At 37.8% G+C, this 18,860-nt stretch overlaps 1 protein-coding gene across 5 annotated transcripts in view; it reads left to right on the top strand.

The window, feature by feature from the left end:
* STK33 (serine/threonine kinase 33) overlaps positions 1 to 18,860 on the top strand; it is a 243,098-nt gene that overhangs the window by 191,039 nt on the left and 33,199 nt on the right. For all 5 annotated transcript variants that reach the window (XM_051964325.1, XM_051964326.1, XM_051964322.1 and 2 more), the window contains 2 exons: positions 353 to 437; positions 8,683 to 8,758. In XM_051964325.1, coding sequence (XP_051820285.1) covers positions 353 to 437; positions 8,683 to 8,758 — 161 coding nt within the window. The remainder of the gene's footprint in view (positions 1 to 352; positions 438 to 8,682; positions 8,759 to 18,860) is intronic.

Raw genomic sequence — 18,860 nt, 5'->3', positions numbered from 1 at the left:
TGTAAATGTTTTTTTTATTTCCCTTACTGACTCATAAGGTTTTTTTTTGTTTGTTTGTTTTTTTTGTTTTTTTTTTTTTTTTTTTAGGACAGGGGCTCTTGTTTCTTTTCTGAATTAAGTGTATTACATTTAGTGCTAAATAAATGTTTGCCTAATTGAATTAAGAGCAATGTATGTGTGGTCAGTGCTCCTTATTAACTTATTAACTTGATGGAGTTACAGGAAGGCCTTCCAAAAAGAGCCCTGCTCCATTGTAATCTGAGCTCTGAATTTCTACCACTGGATTTTTCCAGTTGGAAACAGACCTGCCTGGCAATCCTGCGCCTTGATACTCTTGAGTTTCTTCTTCTAGGTGACTGATTTTGGTTTAGCGGTGCAAAAAGAGGGCGGATGTGAAGCCATGTTGCAGGCAACTTGTGGAACCCCTATTTATATGGGTAAGTTCAGTATTTCAAAGTTTTAAATCATGAAAAAAACTTATTGAAAATAAACTATAAAGCTTTATTATTATAATGTGGTTTTTTCTTAACCAATGAACAGTAATAAGGAATTCTTGTTATTTAGATTTTTTGAGATGGAAATGATCTTAGAGATCATATAATTCAATTGAATCCATTCACAGGTGAGGAAATTGAAACTCAAAGGACTGGGAAGGACTTGCCCAAATTATTGGCAGCATCAGGACTTGAAATTTTGTTCTGTCCCAGGAGTAGTTATTGAGCACCCAGTGCTCTGTGCGAGGCTCTGGGATCATAAAAGAAAGCCTGCCCTCATTGAGCTTACTGTTTTTTGGGGAGGGGAACAACATGTGCTTCTATAAGTGCAAACAAAATTCATCTAAAGTGATTTCCGGAGGATAGGAGTAATATCTAATATGCAGAGCAGATTGTTAACAATAGAATAGGGGATCCATAAGGCAATGGAAGAGAGGGATAGGGATTAGAGGGATGGAGCCAACATGAAGGAGTAGGAAAGAACTGGTAGTGTGGGTCAGAAAAGAATCTTCAATCTAGGCAATTTAGAAGTCAGAATGACAAGTTGAACTATAGAAATTGCTTTTTGCTTTTTTTTTGTCCTGAAGCAATGTATATATTGATTTGATTATCAGCCCTTCAACAGGAAGCAGATATGGCTTAGACCAGCGTAGGGGTCCTGCAGAGGTTAGTTTTGGTTATCACTTTCATTCACCAGCTCTGCAACAAGGCTAAACTCAGACTGAGTGGATTATTCCCCTGTAGGAAGTACCCCACAGGAGGAGGGTTAGGATTGCCTCTGCACTTGGATGGATGGGCAGTGTGGAAGGACACAGGTGGCAAGGCAGCAGATGACCAGGCTCTGGTTCTACCTGAAAATCAAGGCAGGGGTCAGTGCAGTTCTGCAGCCATTCTGGACCCGTTTCCAAACTCTAAATCCATTAAATTCCACTTAGACACACTACTTCCTATCATTCTTTTCAATGTACTGAAAAAGATAGTTGGTCCATGGTCCAGCTATAGAAGTGTATGCAAACATGCTGGGTAATCTAGATATGTCATGTTTCACATTACCTGCATATGTAGTAGATGGCAAGAAACTAAGTAAGAACTAACTAATCAACTCAAAAGCACTTATTATGCACCTATTAGTTCCAGACATTATGGGATAAACACTAGGCATATAACCCCCATCCCTGATATGAAACACTTTCTGCTCTCAAGAAGCTTATATTCTATAAGCAGGTAAAACATATATAATACACACACACACACACACACACACACATACATATATATATATACACACACACACACATATACACACACACACACATATACAAAGTAAGTAAATACAAACTAATATTGAGGGGAAGGCATGAGCAGCTGCAAGGATCAGAGAAATGGTCATTTTGAGCAGAAGACAGTGGGTGGTTGAGAGAGAGAAGTAGAGATCAGTTCCAAGACTATTGCAACAGTTCACTCAAGTTGTATTGCTGGCTGGAATAATAGTGGTGAGAAGCAATGGATTGGAATGGAGATTATGCACTTAGAATTGGTAAACTTTGACAATTGATAATCTCTAACTGGTGAGGGACAATAGGAATGACTCCAAGGTTTATAAAGCGGCCTTGGAAGAAATAGGAAAGCTAGGAAAATAAAATCAGTGGCTTTTGTTGGCTCCATTTTTCTCATTTTCTGAACGTGCTCATGTTGTGCTCAATATAATTCCCAATGCAGAGCCAACAATGAATGATAGTGTAGTGATTGGGCTAGGTAATCTTTCAGTTCCCTTCTCACCCAAAACTGTTTTTTGTGATTCTCATTTCACCCTAATTTGAATTGTCTTTCATATATCTCAGATCCAGATCTTAAGAGATCCATTATTATCCCCTTTTTACAAATTAGGTATATGAGCCCTTGAGAGCCAAAGTGACTTGTCTAAGATCACCAGGCTATTCCTGTGAATGAAAGGGCCAGGAATATGAGTCCTTACTGTGAGAATATAAAAGATATTCATTTGGGGAGAACCATGCCAGAACCTGCCATACTTGGGAAAATGGGGACAGATACAAACATGAATATTTAATGTTTCAAAATGGAAAGATGATCAAATAGGTATTTTTCATATAAATAGTTTCACTAACCTTTTTTTCTCCTTAAAGATAGTCATTTATCAATGCTTAATTATTTGGGAATAGGTTATCCATTTTTGTCATCATTTTTATTCTTCATTGTCCTCCTCCTGTACTTCTTCCTCCTCCTTCCCTTCTTCTACTTTGGGTTTTTTCTGCCACCAAAAGAAGAGTAAGGAAGAAGAAATAGAACTCAACCCAGAGATTCAATGTAGTATTTAAGAAAATAATGTTGGACATAGAATCAGGAAATATCTAATTTTCAATATCACTTCTGGTTCTTAACTAGCTGTGTGACCACAATCTATAAAATGGGGATAATACTTCTAATATCACAGATTTGTTGTGAGGATCAAATGAAATAATATATGCTAAAACACTCTGCAAACTTTGAATTGTCTAATTCTTATTGTCTTTCTGTGTCTGTGGGTAAGAGATTTTCTCTATTCTGAGTCTCATTTCGTTTATCAAGGTGTACTATACCTACCTCATTTAGTCATTGTAAGGGTCAAATGAGCCAACTGTAATTTCCTCAAAGAGAACAGCTAAATGACCCACTGGAGAAAGTATTGGGCCTGAAGTCAGAAGACCTGAGTTCAAGTCTAGCCTCTGACACTTATTAATGATGTGATACTGGGCAAGTCACTTTACCATGTTTGCTTCAGTTTCCTTATTTGTAAAATGAGCTGAAGAAGGGAATGACAAATCTCTCCAGTATCTTTGCCAAGAGAACCTCAAATAGAGTCACAAAGACACAACTGAACAACAGGATCTTAAAATACTACTAAGTACGATTATCATTGTTAATCCATTGTTCCTTAAAAGATGCATGTGGAGACATGAGGCCTGAAACAATTATCTAAAATGTATTTTTTTGTATTGCATGACTTTTGTTTAGGATGCCACTTTTCTCTTTAGCAAAGAGTTTGCCTCATTTTATGCTTGTTCCTTAAAAGTTGTGTATCCTATATGCTCAATCTAGGGGAAGATGAGAACTTTAAAGTAGCATAAGATTTTAGAAGTTGGGGGAAAAAGACTATGGGAGTATAGGGCATATGGTTCTGGAACTAAATAGCCTCAAAAGAGAATATTCCCTACTTCCTAGTTCTAATCCTAATAGTTGGATAGTAGGGATAATCATTAAAATTAGCATAACACATTTTATTCAAACTAAGATGAGTGAAAGATGTAGTGTTTTTTAAGCATAAAGTCTTTGACTGAAATGTCTAAGATTTTATATTTTTATGTAATTGGAAAAATAAAATATTTTTGAGAAAGAAGAAAAAAACCTTTTGTATCAATCTTATTTAAGTAAAGCACATTTTAGTAGGGAAGATGGTTATTCTAAGGCATTTGCTTGTGGATCCTTTTGTTGATAAATCAACAAGCACTGTATTAAGACTAAAGAGATCATTTTTGAAGTCTCTTCTCTCATTAACTCAGGTCTAATATTAATAGTTATATGACCTTGGGCAAGTCATTTGACTGCTCTCATACATTTTGTTGAGTTGATTTGGTTGTGACAAATCCTTCATGACCCCATTTAGGGATTCTTGGCAAAGATGCTGAAGTGGCTGGTTTTTCTTCCTCTAGTTCATTTTGTAGATGAGGAAACTGAGATAAACAGAGTTAAGTGACTTCTCCAGGGTCAAACAGTGTTTCATGTGTAAAATGATAGAATTTCCTAGCTGAAATATCTTTTTCAAACTCATGGAGATTTGTAAGGGTTTCTCCTAACTTCAGCATCCTGTGATTCTAAACCATGTGACCATATATGTCACTGAAACTCTTTACTATAGTTTTCTTTTCTGTAAAATGGAGACATTGACCTGCCTATTTCAAGGACCAAATGAGATAATATTGTAAAAATAGTGTAAAAAAATAGAAATAAAGAACAGGCCTTTGGTAAATGAATACGTAACGCCAAATTTTTGCATATTAAACTTATTCAAAGCAAAGCACACCTGCATAATTACTTCAGTACTTTCAGGATGATTGGTTTTATGAGTGTAAGTCCATTTTCAACTTACGTCAGTCACAGCCTGTCCATACTCCAAGAACATCTCGGGGAGTTGAAATGGCTGGGAAAAAGTTTACTATCTGGTGCCAGTCTATAGATAATGAGCATCTGAGTGAGGCAGGTCTTCGGATAATGAATGTAGATCCCTTTTCTGGAGCCTTTCCAGCCAGAGCTGCATTAGTGACAGCTGCTACTGACATCCAGCTTCTTTCAAGGTTGATCTCATGTGCTACACACCTCTCCAGGAAGTCCTTGCTTTAACCCTGGTATAAGCACTCTCTCTTTCTTTCTCTCTCTCCTTATCTTCTCTGATATTGGCTTATTGTTTGTTTGTTTGTATCCTCCAGTAAAAGGGTCAGCTCCCTGAAAATAGGAAATTTGCATTTCTGCCTTTCCTATAGGAAGCATTTAATGAATGTTTTTAATTGAATTAAATCAAATACAAAAGCCTTTGTTAAAGTAAAGCTTTTGTGGAAAATCTCTGGAATAGTGGTACCTCCACACTTTGAAGAAGCTGTGGTCTCAATGCTCCATTACAGATCACATCCCATCTATACTTTCTCATCCCATGTAGTGTTTGTTTAGAACTTCCCCGTAATTCCTCCATAGAAGATCCATCCAGTGTGCCAGAGTTTTCCTTTGTTTCTTTCATAATAAATGGTGACATTTAATTATGTTATTTTCTTATAAGAAACATGACTTCATTGCCTTGCCTTTGGATAGGCTATTAATCAACAGACATTCATTAAGCCAGGCACCAAAAGGATACAAAGACAAAAATTTGTTTCCAGGACCTTATAATCTGTAGAGGGAATAGAGATCATTTTGTTTTTAAAGCAAGGAGGTCCTAGGATTTTTGGATTCTATTTTGTCAGTAACTCAGTCTGGGTTCCAGTCCCAGCTCTTATATTAAATAGTTACATGAACACAGGTTAGAAGTCTTTGACTCTTCTAGATCTCTGATTTATAGAGCTTTCTCATTACAGGAGACCTTGAGGATCATCTATTCCAAATTCCTAGAGATGTCTAAAAGGTCTCCTCTAGATCCAGTATCCCAGATTTTGAATATATGTCACTGAAGTTCTTTATGCTACATTTTTCTCATCTCTAAAATGACAACAATAAGACTCACCCTATCTAATTCACAGAGATGTCCCAAAGACCAAATAAGATAACATAAAAGTAGTACAAAAAAAGAAAAATAATGAACAAATACAATATGCCTTTGATAAATATCAGAATTAAAGTAAAGTATATATAAAGTTTTCTTCTATAGAGGGAAATACCATATACATATGTAAGGATATATAAAATAAATACAAGTTAATTTAGGGGGACACCAACAATTACAGGAATCATAAAAGGTTTCATGTAAAAGGTGTTGCTCAGTCTCAGTCTTGAAGGGAACTAGGAATTCTAGGAGGCAGGGGCAAGAATAGAGTTAATTCCAAATATATTGCAGGGAATGAAGGAAGGACAGACAATGCAAAGGCAAGGAGATAGAAGATGGAAAGATGCATGAGGAAGAGGAAGAAAGTCAGATCTGGTCATAGATACTGTGAAGGGGAGTGATGCGTAATAAAATGAGACAAGTTCAGGCTAGGTTGTGGAGGGCTTTAAATGCCAACCAGGTAGGTTTATGTTTGACCCTAGGATGATAGGGAACATTAGAATTTATTAAGAGAAGGGGAGGGAAGAAAAGAGGTGGAAAGTGAGAATGGGAGGGTCTATGTGAACATAGCCAGGCCTAACTTTAAGAAAATTATTTTGGCATCTGTGAGAAATGTAGATTGGAATGGGGAGATACAACGCTGCAAGGTCAATTGAGAAATCATTTCAGTAGTTCAGATAAGTGAATAGAACCTGAACTAACTATATCCGTAGCTAGAAGGGGACATATGTGAAAGTTGCTGTGGATAGAAAAAAGATTTGGCTGTAGATCATATTTGTGAGATGAATAAGTATGAGAACTCAAAGATGAAGCCAATTTGTGAACTTGAGTGACAGGGAGCATGATGATGCCCTTGACAGAAATAGTGAAATTCAGAAGAGTGGATTTTGAAGAAAAGATGAATTCCATTTTAGACTCTTTGAGATGCCTTTGAGGTAGCCTATTATAAATGTCCGATAGGCAATTGTTGATTCAGGACAAAAGCTTAAAAGAGACAAGAAAGCTCAAGATATGGATCTGGGAATCTTCCATGTACAACTGATAATTAAATCTAGCGAAGGGATGTGGTCACTAAGTGAAAGTGTAAAGAGAGTCTTAGGACAGAACCTTGAGGAGCACTTTCAGTTGGGAGACATAAACCAGCCAAGGAATCTGAGAAATAATGGTCATATAGGTAACAGTAGAACCAAGAGGGGAAAAAGAAATATCCAGGAAGAAAAAATGGGTGTGGTAATAGATGCTGCAGAGTGATGAATAAGGGTGAAGACTGAGAAATGGCCAACAGATTTGTCGTTAAGATGACCTTGGTAGTTTTAGAAAGAGCACCATCAGTTGAATGATGAGTTCAGGTTATCAAGGAATAAGGAAATAAATGAGAGAGAAATAGAGACAATGGGGGAACACAGCTTCCCCGTCCTCCAGGATTTTGAGAATAAAAGGGGAGGAGAGATAGAAGACAAAAAATTTGAGAGGATACTAAGGTCTCATGAGCTTTTATTAAAGATTATCAAGGATTATCAAAAATTATCAAGGGATGAGGAAATAAATGAGAGGAGAAATAGAGATAATGGTGGAAAACAGCTTCCCCAACCCCCAGGATTCTGAGTAATAAAGGGAGATGAGACAGAAGACAAAAATTTGAGAGGATGATAGGGTCTCATGAAGTTTTGTTAAAGAGAGATTATCAAGGATTATCAAAGATTATCAAGGAATGAAGAAATAAATGATAGCAGAAATAGAGACAATAGTGGAACCCAGCTTCCCACACCCCCAAGATTTTGAGTAATAAATGGAAAAGAGAGAGAAGACAAAAAATTTGGGAGAATGATAGTCTTATGAACTTTTATTAAAGATTATCAAAAATTATCAAGGAGACAATGGTGGGACATAGCTTCCCCAGTTCCCAGGAAATTGAGTAATAAGGGAGGAGAGACAGAAGACAAAAAAAACTGAGAGGATGATAGGGTCTATGAAGTTTTGTTAAGGAGAAAATTAGGCATATTTACAGCCAGAAGTAAAGTAAGCAGTAGATAGAGATTAGACATTAGAAGAAGGAGGGTAGTAATGGAGTCAGCTGGCTAGAGAACATAGAAGGCAGTGGGGTCAAAGGAATACTCAGAGTGATTGCTGAGAAGAAAGGCCAGCTCAGTGTGGAAAACTGGAGTAAAACAGATAGTGAGGATGATGTCAAGGGCTTATGAAATGGGGAGAAGCAAGAGCTCACAATGAAGTTCTTCTATTTTCTCAGTACAGTGAATCAAGGTCATCTGAAAAGATGTGGGAGAAGGGCACATTAGGCTTAAGGAGAAAGAGAAAGTTTGGAACAGCCAGGGTGTAGAATAGGATAGAGGATCAATGAGGAAGGAGTAAAAGTCCTTTCATGGTACAGTAAAAGCCCAGATGAGATTAGATAACAAATTGGTAGTGTCCCGGTTAGCTTGGCTGCATGACTACCTCTAGCTTTGCAGAGTATGAATACAAGCAAAAGAGACAGACAGCAGGAGCAATTCAGCACTTATGGGATATGAGTGGAAATAGGACTCGGGAGCGAGAGATTTGAGAGGAGAAGACAATGCAGAATTGAATTGGTTAACTAAAAGCATGCAGAATTTGATAAATCACTTTTGACCAGTTACAAAGAAAAACCAAATCCCATTTAGTTACTCAGTATGTCATCATCTCATTAGGACTTGACTGATAGAACTAAGGACACATCCCCATGGATTTTTAGGGCCTGTGCATTATTCATTTAAAACATCTGCTGGTTCTTGTTTTCAAAGGAAAATCAATGATATCCCATCCATGCATCCTTCATGCTCTGTATTTAAGCTTTTCAATCATTTTTTGCATTATTAATATTATTGTTTTCTGCTTGCTTGGCAGCACCTGAAGTGATCAATGCCCATGACTATAGCCAACAGTGTGACATCTGGAGCATAGGTGTCATTATGTACATGCTGTAAGTAGCCAGCAAAAAATGAATAAATGGGACTTCCTGCTGGACAGGCTCATAAGTTTGCTTTGGTTTTTTTGGTCCTGGATCTATGAATTCAACAAAGGGGGCAACTCCTTGGTGTGGGATCTCTCTCAAGGAGTGCCAATTGACAATGGGTCTCCAACCTGAGTATTACATGCCTGAGGCACTGAAAATTACCTTCCCATGGTCGCACAGCTAATATGTGTTAAAGTCGGGTTTTGAACCCAGGTATTCCTGACTCTAAGATTGGTCCTCTACCCACTATCTCATACTGAATCTTGAGTTTGTATTAAGACAAACAAGTATTTATTAAAAGATTAGTTTAGCCATGATCTGGAAAACTATCTTCAAATAATTGACAGTGTATTTTATCAGTCATCAGTTATGTGTATTAGAAATGCATTATTTTAAATTATGTAGGTGATGGAAATACAATAGGAATTAGAGAGGGAAGAGATCTTAGAGAAATGAGTTCCCTAAATTTCATTTGAGGAAATTAAGGCTCATAGACAGGTTGTAAGTTACCCAATATAAACTAAGTTGCAGAAGTGGTATTTAAATCCTGGTCTTCCGATTCTAAATCCTAATATGCTTTAATTACTTTTAGCCCTTTTATAATGGTTGATGTAGTTTTGAACACTGGGTGTGGGGAAGGTAAAAGAGCCACTTCCCCTAGGCTTGGCTCGAACTTGACTCTACACTCCTCAAATCATTGTTCCATTTTCTTCTGACTTTTGCAGCCACATTTCTAATAAAATAAAATAAACAAACAAAACAAAAGAAAGGAAAAGAAAAAAAATAGCATCTCCATTCCCCTTTCCTTATACTCACTTCTCACCTTTTTGCTATCTGACTTCCAATCCCAACATTCTACTGGCGGCAATCCTCCTCATTGCCAATGATTTCATAATTGTTGAATTCACTGGCCTTTCCCCAGTTCTCCTTCTTCTTGACCTCTGCAGTTTTGACACCTATGCCCTGCCTCTTCTTAGATACTTTCTTCTCTCTGGATTTTCATGGCATTGCGCTCTCCTAGTTCTTTCCTTACCCTGGAAGGCTCTGCCTCATACATTTAAGTATACTATGCTTGATCATCCCCCATATCACAATCCTTTGATGTTGTGGTAACAGGGCTCCATTCTGGAATCTCGTTCTCTTGTCATATATTTTTTTTACTTTGGAACTTCATTCAACTATAGGTAAAGAATCCTAAAATCCTAAATCCTAATCTTAAATCTACATATTCTAATTCTTATATTACTCCAATTGCCAGGAGTCATCTAGACATCTCCACTTAAATGTCCCATAGGCATCTTAAACTCAAAAAATCTAAAACAAAACTCATTATCTTTTCACAACCTAAACTTATTAATTGACTTGCCTGTTTCTTTCAAGAATACTATCATTTTCCTAATCACCCAGATTCCAAATCTAGGTGTCTTCCTTTACTTATCTAGAAATAGCTAGATGTCACAAAGGATGAAGAACTGGACTTGTAGTCAGAAAGACCTGAGTTCAAATATCACCTCAGACTTTGTATAGCTGTGTTATCCTATGCAATCATTTGACCTTATATCTGCCTCAGTTTCCTTATTTGTGGACAGAATTAATAGCATTCACCTCCCAGGATTGTTGTGAGGATCAGATGAGATATTTCTAAAGTATTTTACAAATCTTAAAGAGCTGTATAAATGCTAGTTGTTGTTATTGTTGTATTGTCGGTTCTATAGCAGCATCTCTCACTTCTAGCCTCCTTTTCTGCATTTGTAACCACTCACCCTAGTTCAGCCTCTTACTTCTTTTACTTGAATTATTCCAGTAGCAACCTATCAATTGGTTTCCTTGGATCCAGTCTTTTCTCCCTTCCAATCTATCTTCCACTCAGCTGCCAAATTGATGTCCCTTAATCACAGGTCTGACTAAGCCACTGCCCTATTCAGGAAACTTGAGTAATCCTGGTTTACCTTTAGAAAAAAAATATGTAGGAGGTGTCATTTGTTGCTTAAAGTCCTTCACAAGGAGACACGAACTTATCTTTACAGTCTGATTTTACATTAGTATCCCTTGTGCATGTTTTTCCCAGGTAAACTAATCTATGTGAAGATACTGTACTCAGCACCCCATCTCCTGTCTCTATATCTCCTGCCTCCTCCTGGTACTCAGTAAATGCCTTGGATTGGGTGCTTCCATGCCTGGAATGTTTCATTATCTTGGATGAAAAAAAAAAACAGCTCAGAATTTTTAAGACACAAGTCTTAAAGAAACTTTATTTGAGTTATTATCTAAACCATAGAAAGACAGTTTCCACTATAAATAAGTGATTTCTGATTATAAACTATTTCTAACCCATATGCATGTGGAGAGAGAGAGACAGAGACAGAGACAGAAACAGAGACAGATTCAGAGAGAGAGACAGAGTCAGAAACAGAAAGACAGAGACAGGGGCAAGGGGAAGGGAGAGAGGGAGAGAAGGAGGGAAGAAGAGAGAAAGAGAAAGGAGGGAGAGACAGAGGGAGGGGAGAAGGAGGGAGGGGAGAAAAGAGAAAGAAAGAGAGAAGAGAAAAAAAGACAGAGAGACAGAGGCACAGAGAGCAAGACACAGAGAGAGGGAGACAGACAGACAAGGAGGGGAATCTTAAATTGTTACTAAATACATGATGACAGTGTCCTATATAAGAGAGATAATGACAGAATACACAGTTCTCAGATGTGATTTTTCAACTTTTTAGAGACTTGTTCATTGCAGTGATAAGGACATTGGTAATGATAAAAACTTATTATATAAAATTCTCTAAGCATACAACAGTGAATGTAAAATTCAAACCCAGGAGAGTGGACATGACTTTATTTTATGCCATAAAGGAATTCTTTTAAAAGATGGAGTCACTCATTCTGAGAATAAAGTAAAAGCCTCTCTCTTTGCCCCTGTGCTCCCTCTCTTAGCTTTCCATTCTTTCTCTTCAAATTCACTAAGTACACCACCTCTCCAAAGCCTTTTCTGGCTCCCCCAGTTTTGAGGGTGGAGTCCACACAATGCTTTGTATTTACTTGATATGACTAAATTGTTTCACTCAATAGAGTATAAACTCCTTGAGAGCAAAGATAACTTTGTTTCTGTCTCTATATCTTCAGGGCCTAGTACAATAAATGGCATATAATAGGTATTTTCTAAATGCTTATTGACTTGCCATTGAAAGTACAACATTCATAAATGAAGCAGAACCTCTGCTGTACCAATTCAGGCCATTTTTGGTGTCTGAAGAGTGTATTAGAAAATGAGGGATTGCTGTTCTGCCCTATTGAGCTCCTAAAGATCTAGGATACCTTGTAAAGGCTAGAACTGAAGGAAGCATGAAAAGGATGACATGCTGGAAAGGGTATTAGATTTGGAGTAGGAAGCCCTAGGATTGATTCTGGACTCCATCCTGGTCATCCTTAGAATGAATGAAATAGTTCACATTTCACCTCTGAGAGTTGTAAGTATAACTATAACTAGGAATTTTTTCACCTGGGGCAAAAACTCTTCATGAGAATAGGTTGGCACAGAAGACAACATGGCGGTGGTGATCTGTAACTGTGTAGAGGACAATCCAACATCTCTCAACATCCAATGATGCTAAATCTTCTTACTCTTTCTCAGGCCTCCCTAATCCATCTTACAAGCTGTGATGAGATATAAACCAGTTTGGTTAAATCAGAGAGAGAAGATAGCCTGTTTCTTATTCTTCCTTCTCCAACCATTGCTGATCCAACCCTGCTTCCTCACTTCCCCAGGCCCTTCTTCTTCCTTCAGGTCTAAGGGACACAGACTCTACTAGGGGATGTAACAATTCATCTTATCTCTGCTTCCTTCAATTTTCATCAGTCCTTGCTCCCTTTCCAGCTTCTAGAGTCCATCTCTTCTCTTCCAGTCTCCAGGAATTACATGATGCATGGAGGAAGCATGGCATTTCACCCTGCCCTCATTAATCTTCTGGTCACCAAGCTTCAGTGAGTTCATGAACTTAAAAATGCTTGGTAAATAATTGTAGTGTCATATAAAAATGTATGTGATTATTGTTATCCATCCTGTTGACGTCTTGGAGAACTAAACATCCTCTTGTTATAGAAATGGCTTTCCTTTGTGGACTTTGAGGTTCTGAATTAGGGTAGAGAGAAGCTGAGTAGTAAAGTAGGCAGAGTGAGGAGCTTGGGGTCAGGATGTTCCAGACATAATCCTTCCTCTCTCATTAGTCAGTTATGTGACTCCAGCCAAGTCACTTCTCTTGGGATCTCAATTTTTATGTTTATAAAATAAAAAAGGACTTGATGCTCTCTAAGAAGTTCTTCTGACTTGGTTGTTATTGTTCAGTCATTTCACTCATATCTAACTCTTAATGACCCCATTGGGGGTTTTCTTGGCAAAGATAGTAGAGTAGTTAGCCGTTTCCTTTTCCAGCTCATTTTACACATGAGGAAACTAAGGCAAAAACGGTGATGTGACTTGCCCAGGATCACACAGCTAGTAAGTGTCTGAAAGTGGATTTGACCTAAGTTCTTCCTGACTCAGACCTAGCACTCTATCCTCTGTGCCACCCAGCTGCCCCTTCTGATATTCGGTGCTTCCTTAATAACATGTAACATCCTAAGAATGTTTAAAAGCCTCAACTAAGACTTTGTATTTTAGAATTTAAACTATATTCTCCTGCTTTCTTGAGACATGGGTATAAGTGTAGTTCTAGAGACTGAAGGGACCTCAGAGGTTTTCTGGTCTAATTGATACAGGTAGTAAACATTAGAGGTAGACTAGGAATTTGGAATCAGTGATCTTTCCTCTGGGACTCTGTCATTTTCAGATCATGAGTGTGTATCTGTCTGGGCATGTGAACCCAGGTATGTACATATATGTGTGCCCGTGCAGGACAAATTTAGTAAATTTGTAGTGTTCCACATCATTGTAGGAAAGTTGGATTTTTGCCATACAGACTTGAGAGGCTTTATTTTTTAAGAGGTTCCTTTATTAGGGATGGGAATGATCAAATTAAAAATTAATGATTTAAAAATTACATTTAAATATGTCTACTTTGATCTTTATTTATCTTGACTTGCAGATAACTGCAGAAACATTGAAGACTTGAAGGCTATGCCAGGGGAACAAAATCTCTGCTAGGTTCTACCAAATAGAAAAAAGCTCTAGACATATATCTATAGGCATATAAATATATACGTGTATATATGCATATTTATATGTACACATATGTAGATACACATACTTGATGATAGGCAGTATATCTGTCATCTAAGAACCATCTAAAACACATTGTCAAGAGTTTCTGATCCATTGAAGGCCACAAAGACTACTGGGATGTACAGTGATCTCCATTCACACTTGTGAAACAATACATCCCTGAGGTATTACCATTTCAGATGATCTAAGGATCCATGTGATTAAAGAATCTTATTGGGATTTCCTTTCGAAAAGCAAAGAATACTGTCCTAGAGTATGGGCCATATCCTCAGGAAAGGAAGAGAAACAGACTTTATGATCTAATTGCTCAGCTCTGCTTTTTCATCAATGAATATGCTCCATATATAATAATTGTCCAATGGTCATATGCATTGTGTCACTTGAGTTGTATGATTTTGAGATCTGTGGTGTGTGCAGCTTGAATAATTTGTGACTTCCCTCCTCCTATAAGAATGTAAAATGTTCTGCGTGTATATACATGTATGCGTATGAAAATCTTGACTTTTATATCTCTGAGAATGTGAATCCCAGAGGGGGAAGGGACCTTAAAAGTCATCCAGTTCATTTCTTCCCTGACAGTAATCATTTAGTCTCTGCTTGAATATCTCTGTGAAGGAGAATTCTCCCCAAAGGTAGCCCATTCCACCTTTGGATGGTCCTAATTGGATGCTTATTTGGATAATATTAATTATTAAGAAAGTCTTCTTCATATCCAGTCAGTATAAAGAAACCAATAAAATTAACTCGAGTGGTAGAAAGAATTTGGAGTCAGAGGACCTGGATAAAAATTTCACTTTATCTTTAACTTCTTGTGGAAACTTGTATTAGTTACTTCTTTCTGGGCTACACAGGCAAAATGAAGGTGTTCACAGGATAATGGGATCATAGTTAAACTTGATGTTATCTGAGGTTCTTGCCCATCCCTAAACCCATGATCTTACAAATATCTGCCTCTCCATAACGTCTGCCCATTGCTCTCCTAGTTCTGCCCTCTGGGAACAAGCAGACTATATCAATTTCTTCTCTTCTACTTGATGGATTCTATTATTCTTAATTAAGTCTGCTTTTCTTCAGGCTAAACTTTTCTTGCATAGTTCTTTATATGATTTGGTCTTAATTCCTTTTAGCATTAATTTTTTTCCTCTTAAAATTTTTTGTGTCTTAATTCAGTTTTATTCTTTTTCCTAGCATTCTTATTGGATATGTTTTATTTCTTTACAGTTGTTCAATCATTCAATAGATATTTATTACAAACCTACTCCATACTAGAGCACTGTTGGCCCTGGGCACAGTACTTGGGACACTCATCTCAAAGTGAGAGAGTTCTTGCCTTCAACATGGTCATAGATGAATAAATTCTATCTTTCTTTTTCTTTTCTTCCTTCCTCCCTTTCTTTATATACATACTTATATATATGTATAAACACATATAGAAACACATACAACAAACAAAATAAAATTTAATTCAGGATAGTCCTGAGGACAAGCCGGGAAAGCATGTCGGACAAAAATGGGTGGAGATAGACAGAGATAGTCAGAAAGATATAGAGAGATACCCACAGGAAAAGAGAAACTGAGAGAGAAAGAGACAGATACAGAGACAGAGAGACAGAAGGAGGGGGAGAGAAGGAAAAAGAGAAATAGAGACAGAGACAAAGACAGAAGGAGGGAAGAAAGGAGAAAGAGGAGAGAAAGAGAGGGAGAGAGAAACAGAGACAGAGACAGAGGGGGGAAGGAAGGGAAGGAGGGAAGGAGAGAGGGAGAGAGAGAAAGAGAAAAAAGAGAGAAGGAGGGAAGAAAGGAGAAAGAGAGGGAGAAAAAAGAGAGGGAGGGAGAGACAGAGACAGAGACAGAGACAGAGGGGGGAAGGAAGGGAAGGAGGGAAGGAAAGAGGAAGAGAGAGAGAGAAAGAGAAAAAAGAGAGAAGGAGGGAAGAAAGGAGAAAGAGAGGGAGAGAGAGACAGAGATGGGGGAGGAAGGAGAAAGGGAGAGAAAGAAAGGGAGAGAGAGACAGAGAGACAGAGAGACAGAGATGGGGGAGGGAGGGAGGCTGGAAAGGAAAGAGAGAGGGAAAAAGGGAGAGAGAGAGAGAGAGAGAGAGAAAGAGAGAGAGAGAGAGAGACAGAGAGAGAGAGAGAGAGAGAGAGAGAGAGAGAGAGAGAGAGAAGGGCTTTGGGTTATGCTCTCCTATTGGGAGCAGATGATGAATTCTTATCACCTACAGAGGTGACTGACAATAATGAATCAGACCAGTAGGGAGAAATCATTAAGTATCAGGAAAAATAAATAATAGAATTGCTTCAGAAGAAGGAAGTAAACAGTATCAAATGCTTCAGAGGGTTCAAGAAAGGAACTGAGAAAAGGCTATTGGATCTAGTAATGAAGAGAGTCATTTCAAGTAGGGTCACAAGACAGATTACAAGAGATTTAAAATTACAAGAAATCATTAGGAGAATGAAAAAGTAGAGCTAAGGAGATGATTTTCTTTCTAGGATTTGACTATAGAAGAGGAAAAAAGATAATAAGATATTAGTTTGAAGGTATGGTAGGATCAAGTGAAGGTTTTTAAGTTTTAAATATCCATAACTGAATTGTAGTATCTATAATTGGACATAGTTCTTTAGATGTATTCTGATGAGAGCACACTCAGTGCCATAATTACCATTCCCCCTTCATTTTGCACACCTGTATAATTCTATTAATATAGCAAAGAGTTTCATTAGTCAGTTTAGTAATGCACCTGTTTCCTGTGAAAGGCGGGAGGAGGAAAGAGAGGGACAGAAAGAGGGAGAAAGAGAGTTAGCTTTCCCTTTTCTCAACTTCAGATCATGGCTACATAGCATCATAATAAAATTATATGTACTTTTGCACATATGTTTATTTACAAAGTTAATGTATTAATAATTGATGAGCCACTCTAGCTTGTATTCATATGTATTAATTATCTTTTCCAGAGGGGATACATTTTTGGGTGTGGTTACCCTAATGCTACCTTTGCTTAGCAGGACAAGTCATCATCCTTTCTTCAGGGCAGACTTCAGAGTAGTAAATATTCTCTATGTGTGCTCTTTCTTGGCTATTTTAACTTAGATTAATGCAACAGAAAATAATGGAAAGATTTTAAAGATATTTCTCAGTTCTGGAACTTCTTTTTTTGTATGTGCAGAAAATTGTTGTCATAAAAAGTCATATTCTTTGATTGGCCAACCATTAGATACCCTTTTGTGTAGGTAAAATTTCAGGAACCAAAAAAAGAAATCTGAACTTTAAACATTTAGCCCTTAAGCTACAATTATATGCTATCCAGCTATGTTGGAGCACCTGAGTGATCAGCTGATTTGGTATCATAGGTTGGTAGCAAGCTCAATGAACCAGACCTTAAGATGGCCAGTACTTGCTGCGATAGATAGTGATTTCCCATAAAGCCTTTCTTTTCATTCCTTCTAGCAATGGAAAGGATGATGGGATGGTTGGGATAAGTTGGAGAAATAAACCATGGGGATATTAGGATATATGTATACAAAACAATTTGCTAGATGCTTATCTCTTAAAGAAACCTTTGGTATGTGAACAAGTTTCATTATTTTTTTTCCTGCAGCAGTCCAGTTCAGTTTGCACTAGACCACAGGAAAGAAAGTCATTTATTTCTGAGAAAGTTATTATCATCATCGTCATCCCAAATATAGCTCAAGTTGGTACTCGCTCAGAAAGTGTTAGTGTCTGAGGTTTTCCTTTGACGCAGGAACAGAAAGATAGAGAATGTTGAGCAAGTTATGACCAGATTAAGACTTTAAAGATTTAACTAATTTCTTTAGGATTAAAGGGCTTAGAGACAATTGTACTAGCAACACACATCAATAAACAGATCACCTATTATGGTAATGCTGGTTTAATTCCATCAACAGTAAAATAGAAGGCTGAAAATATAAGAATTGCCACCCAGAGTCAGTTCCAAGGCTCACCTGGCCCAAGATGCTCTTTGATGATGGCATGTGTGGGGAACATTCTGGAACAAAGCATAGGTGCCCTCAACAAGATCAGCTTCACAGATTAAATATCCTGGTTTCCATTGGGAAGCCATTATTAATTAGTCAGAACCATGAATGGATAGTTTTATATTTAACCAGACTTTTTCCTTCTTGTTAACAATTCTAAGTCTGTGTCAAATTCGGTCCCAAGGAACTGTTAACTCTCCATTAACAGGGATCACAAACCCTCCCAAACCTTAGCAGATGGTCTCAGATTGTCATGATGAAAAAAAAAGAAAAAATACCTGGGTTCAAGATTCTGCTGATTGATCCTCTTTGAATTCAGTTATCTTACTGCAGATACAGCCTCTACCTAAATGAGATTTGTTGAAACTAAGCTTGTACAGTTCCAGAAGCACCTTTGTGTGTGTAGGGATACTTTTGTGCCACCATAAGGTATTGGAAGAGGACAAATATCACCAGAGGAAGAGATGTAAGGTGGCAATTCCTTTGCTGGTCCTAAAAGCAGGAAAGGAAGCACAATAAAGCAGGGTGGGCCTGGCCTTCTCCCCAAAATAGAGTTCTTGGAAAGAACTCACCATTGGCAGAAAGTGACCTGGCAATGAAGTAGGGTGGAGGGAAGAAGCAGTAGAATTATGGCAGCTATGTCTAAAGAGTCAGGAGACGCATGGCTAAGAGAGGAATGAAGGGGCATTTGTGGTACGCCTTTGTTCCCACCTCCCTCCTCCCCATCCCATTCCATCTTTTCATAGGAAGGTCTGAGGCTATGGCACTGTCTAGTACCTATGTCAGAAGAGGAGAGAAGCTCATGATCCAGCAGTTAAGATTCAGCCCAGGCTGCCTCTCTGTAAAAGGAATACTAGATTGA

This window comes from Antechinus flavipes, chromosome 6 (assembly GCF_016432865.1).
Source record: "Antechinus flavipes isolate AdamAnt ecotype Samford, QLD, Australia chromosome 6, AdamAnt_v2, whole genome shotgun sequence".
Taxonomy (NCBI): domain Eukaryota; kingdom Metazoa; phylum Chordata; class Mammalia; order Dasyuromorphia; family Dasyuridae; genus Antechinus; species Antechinus flavipes.
This window is presented reverse-complemented; position numbering and strand designations above follow the sequence as displayed.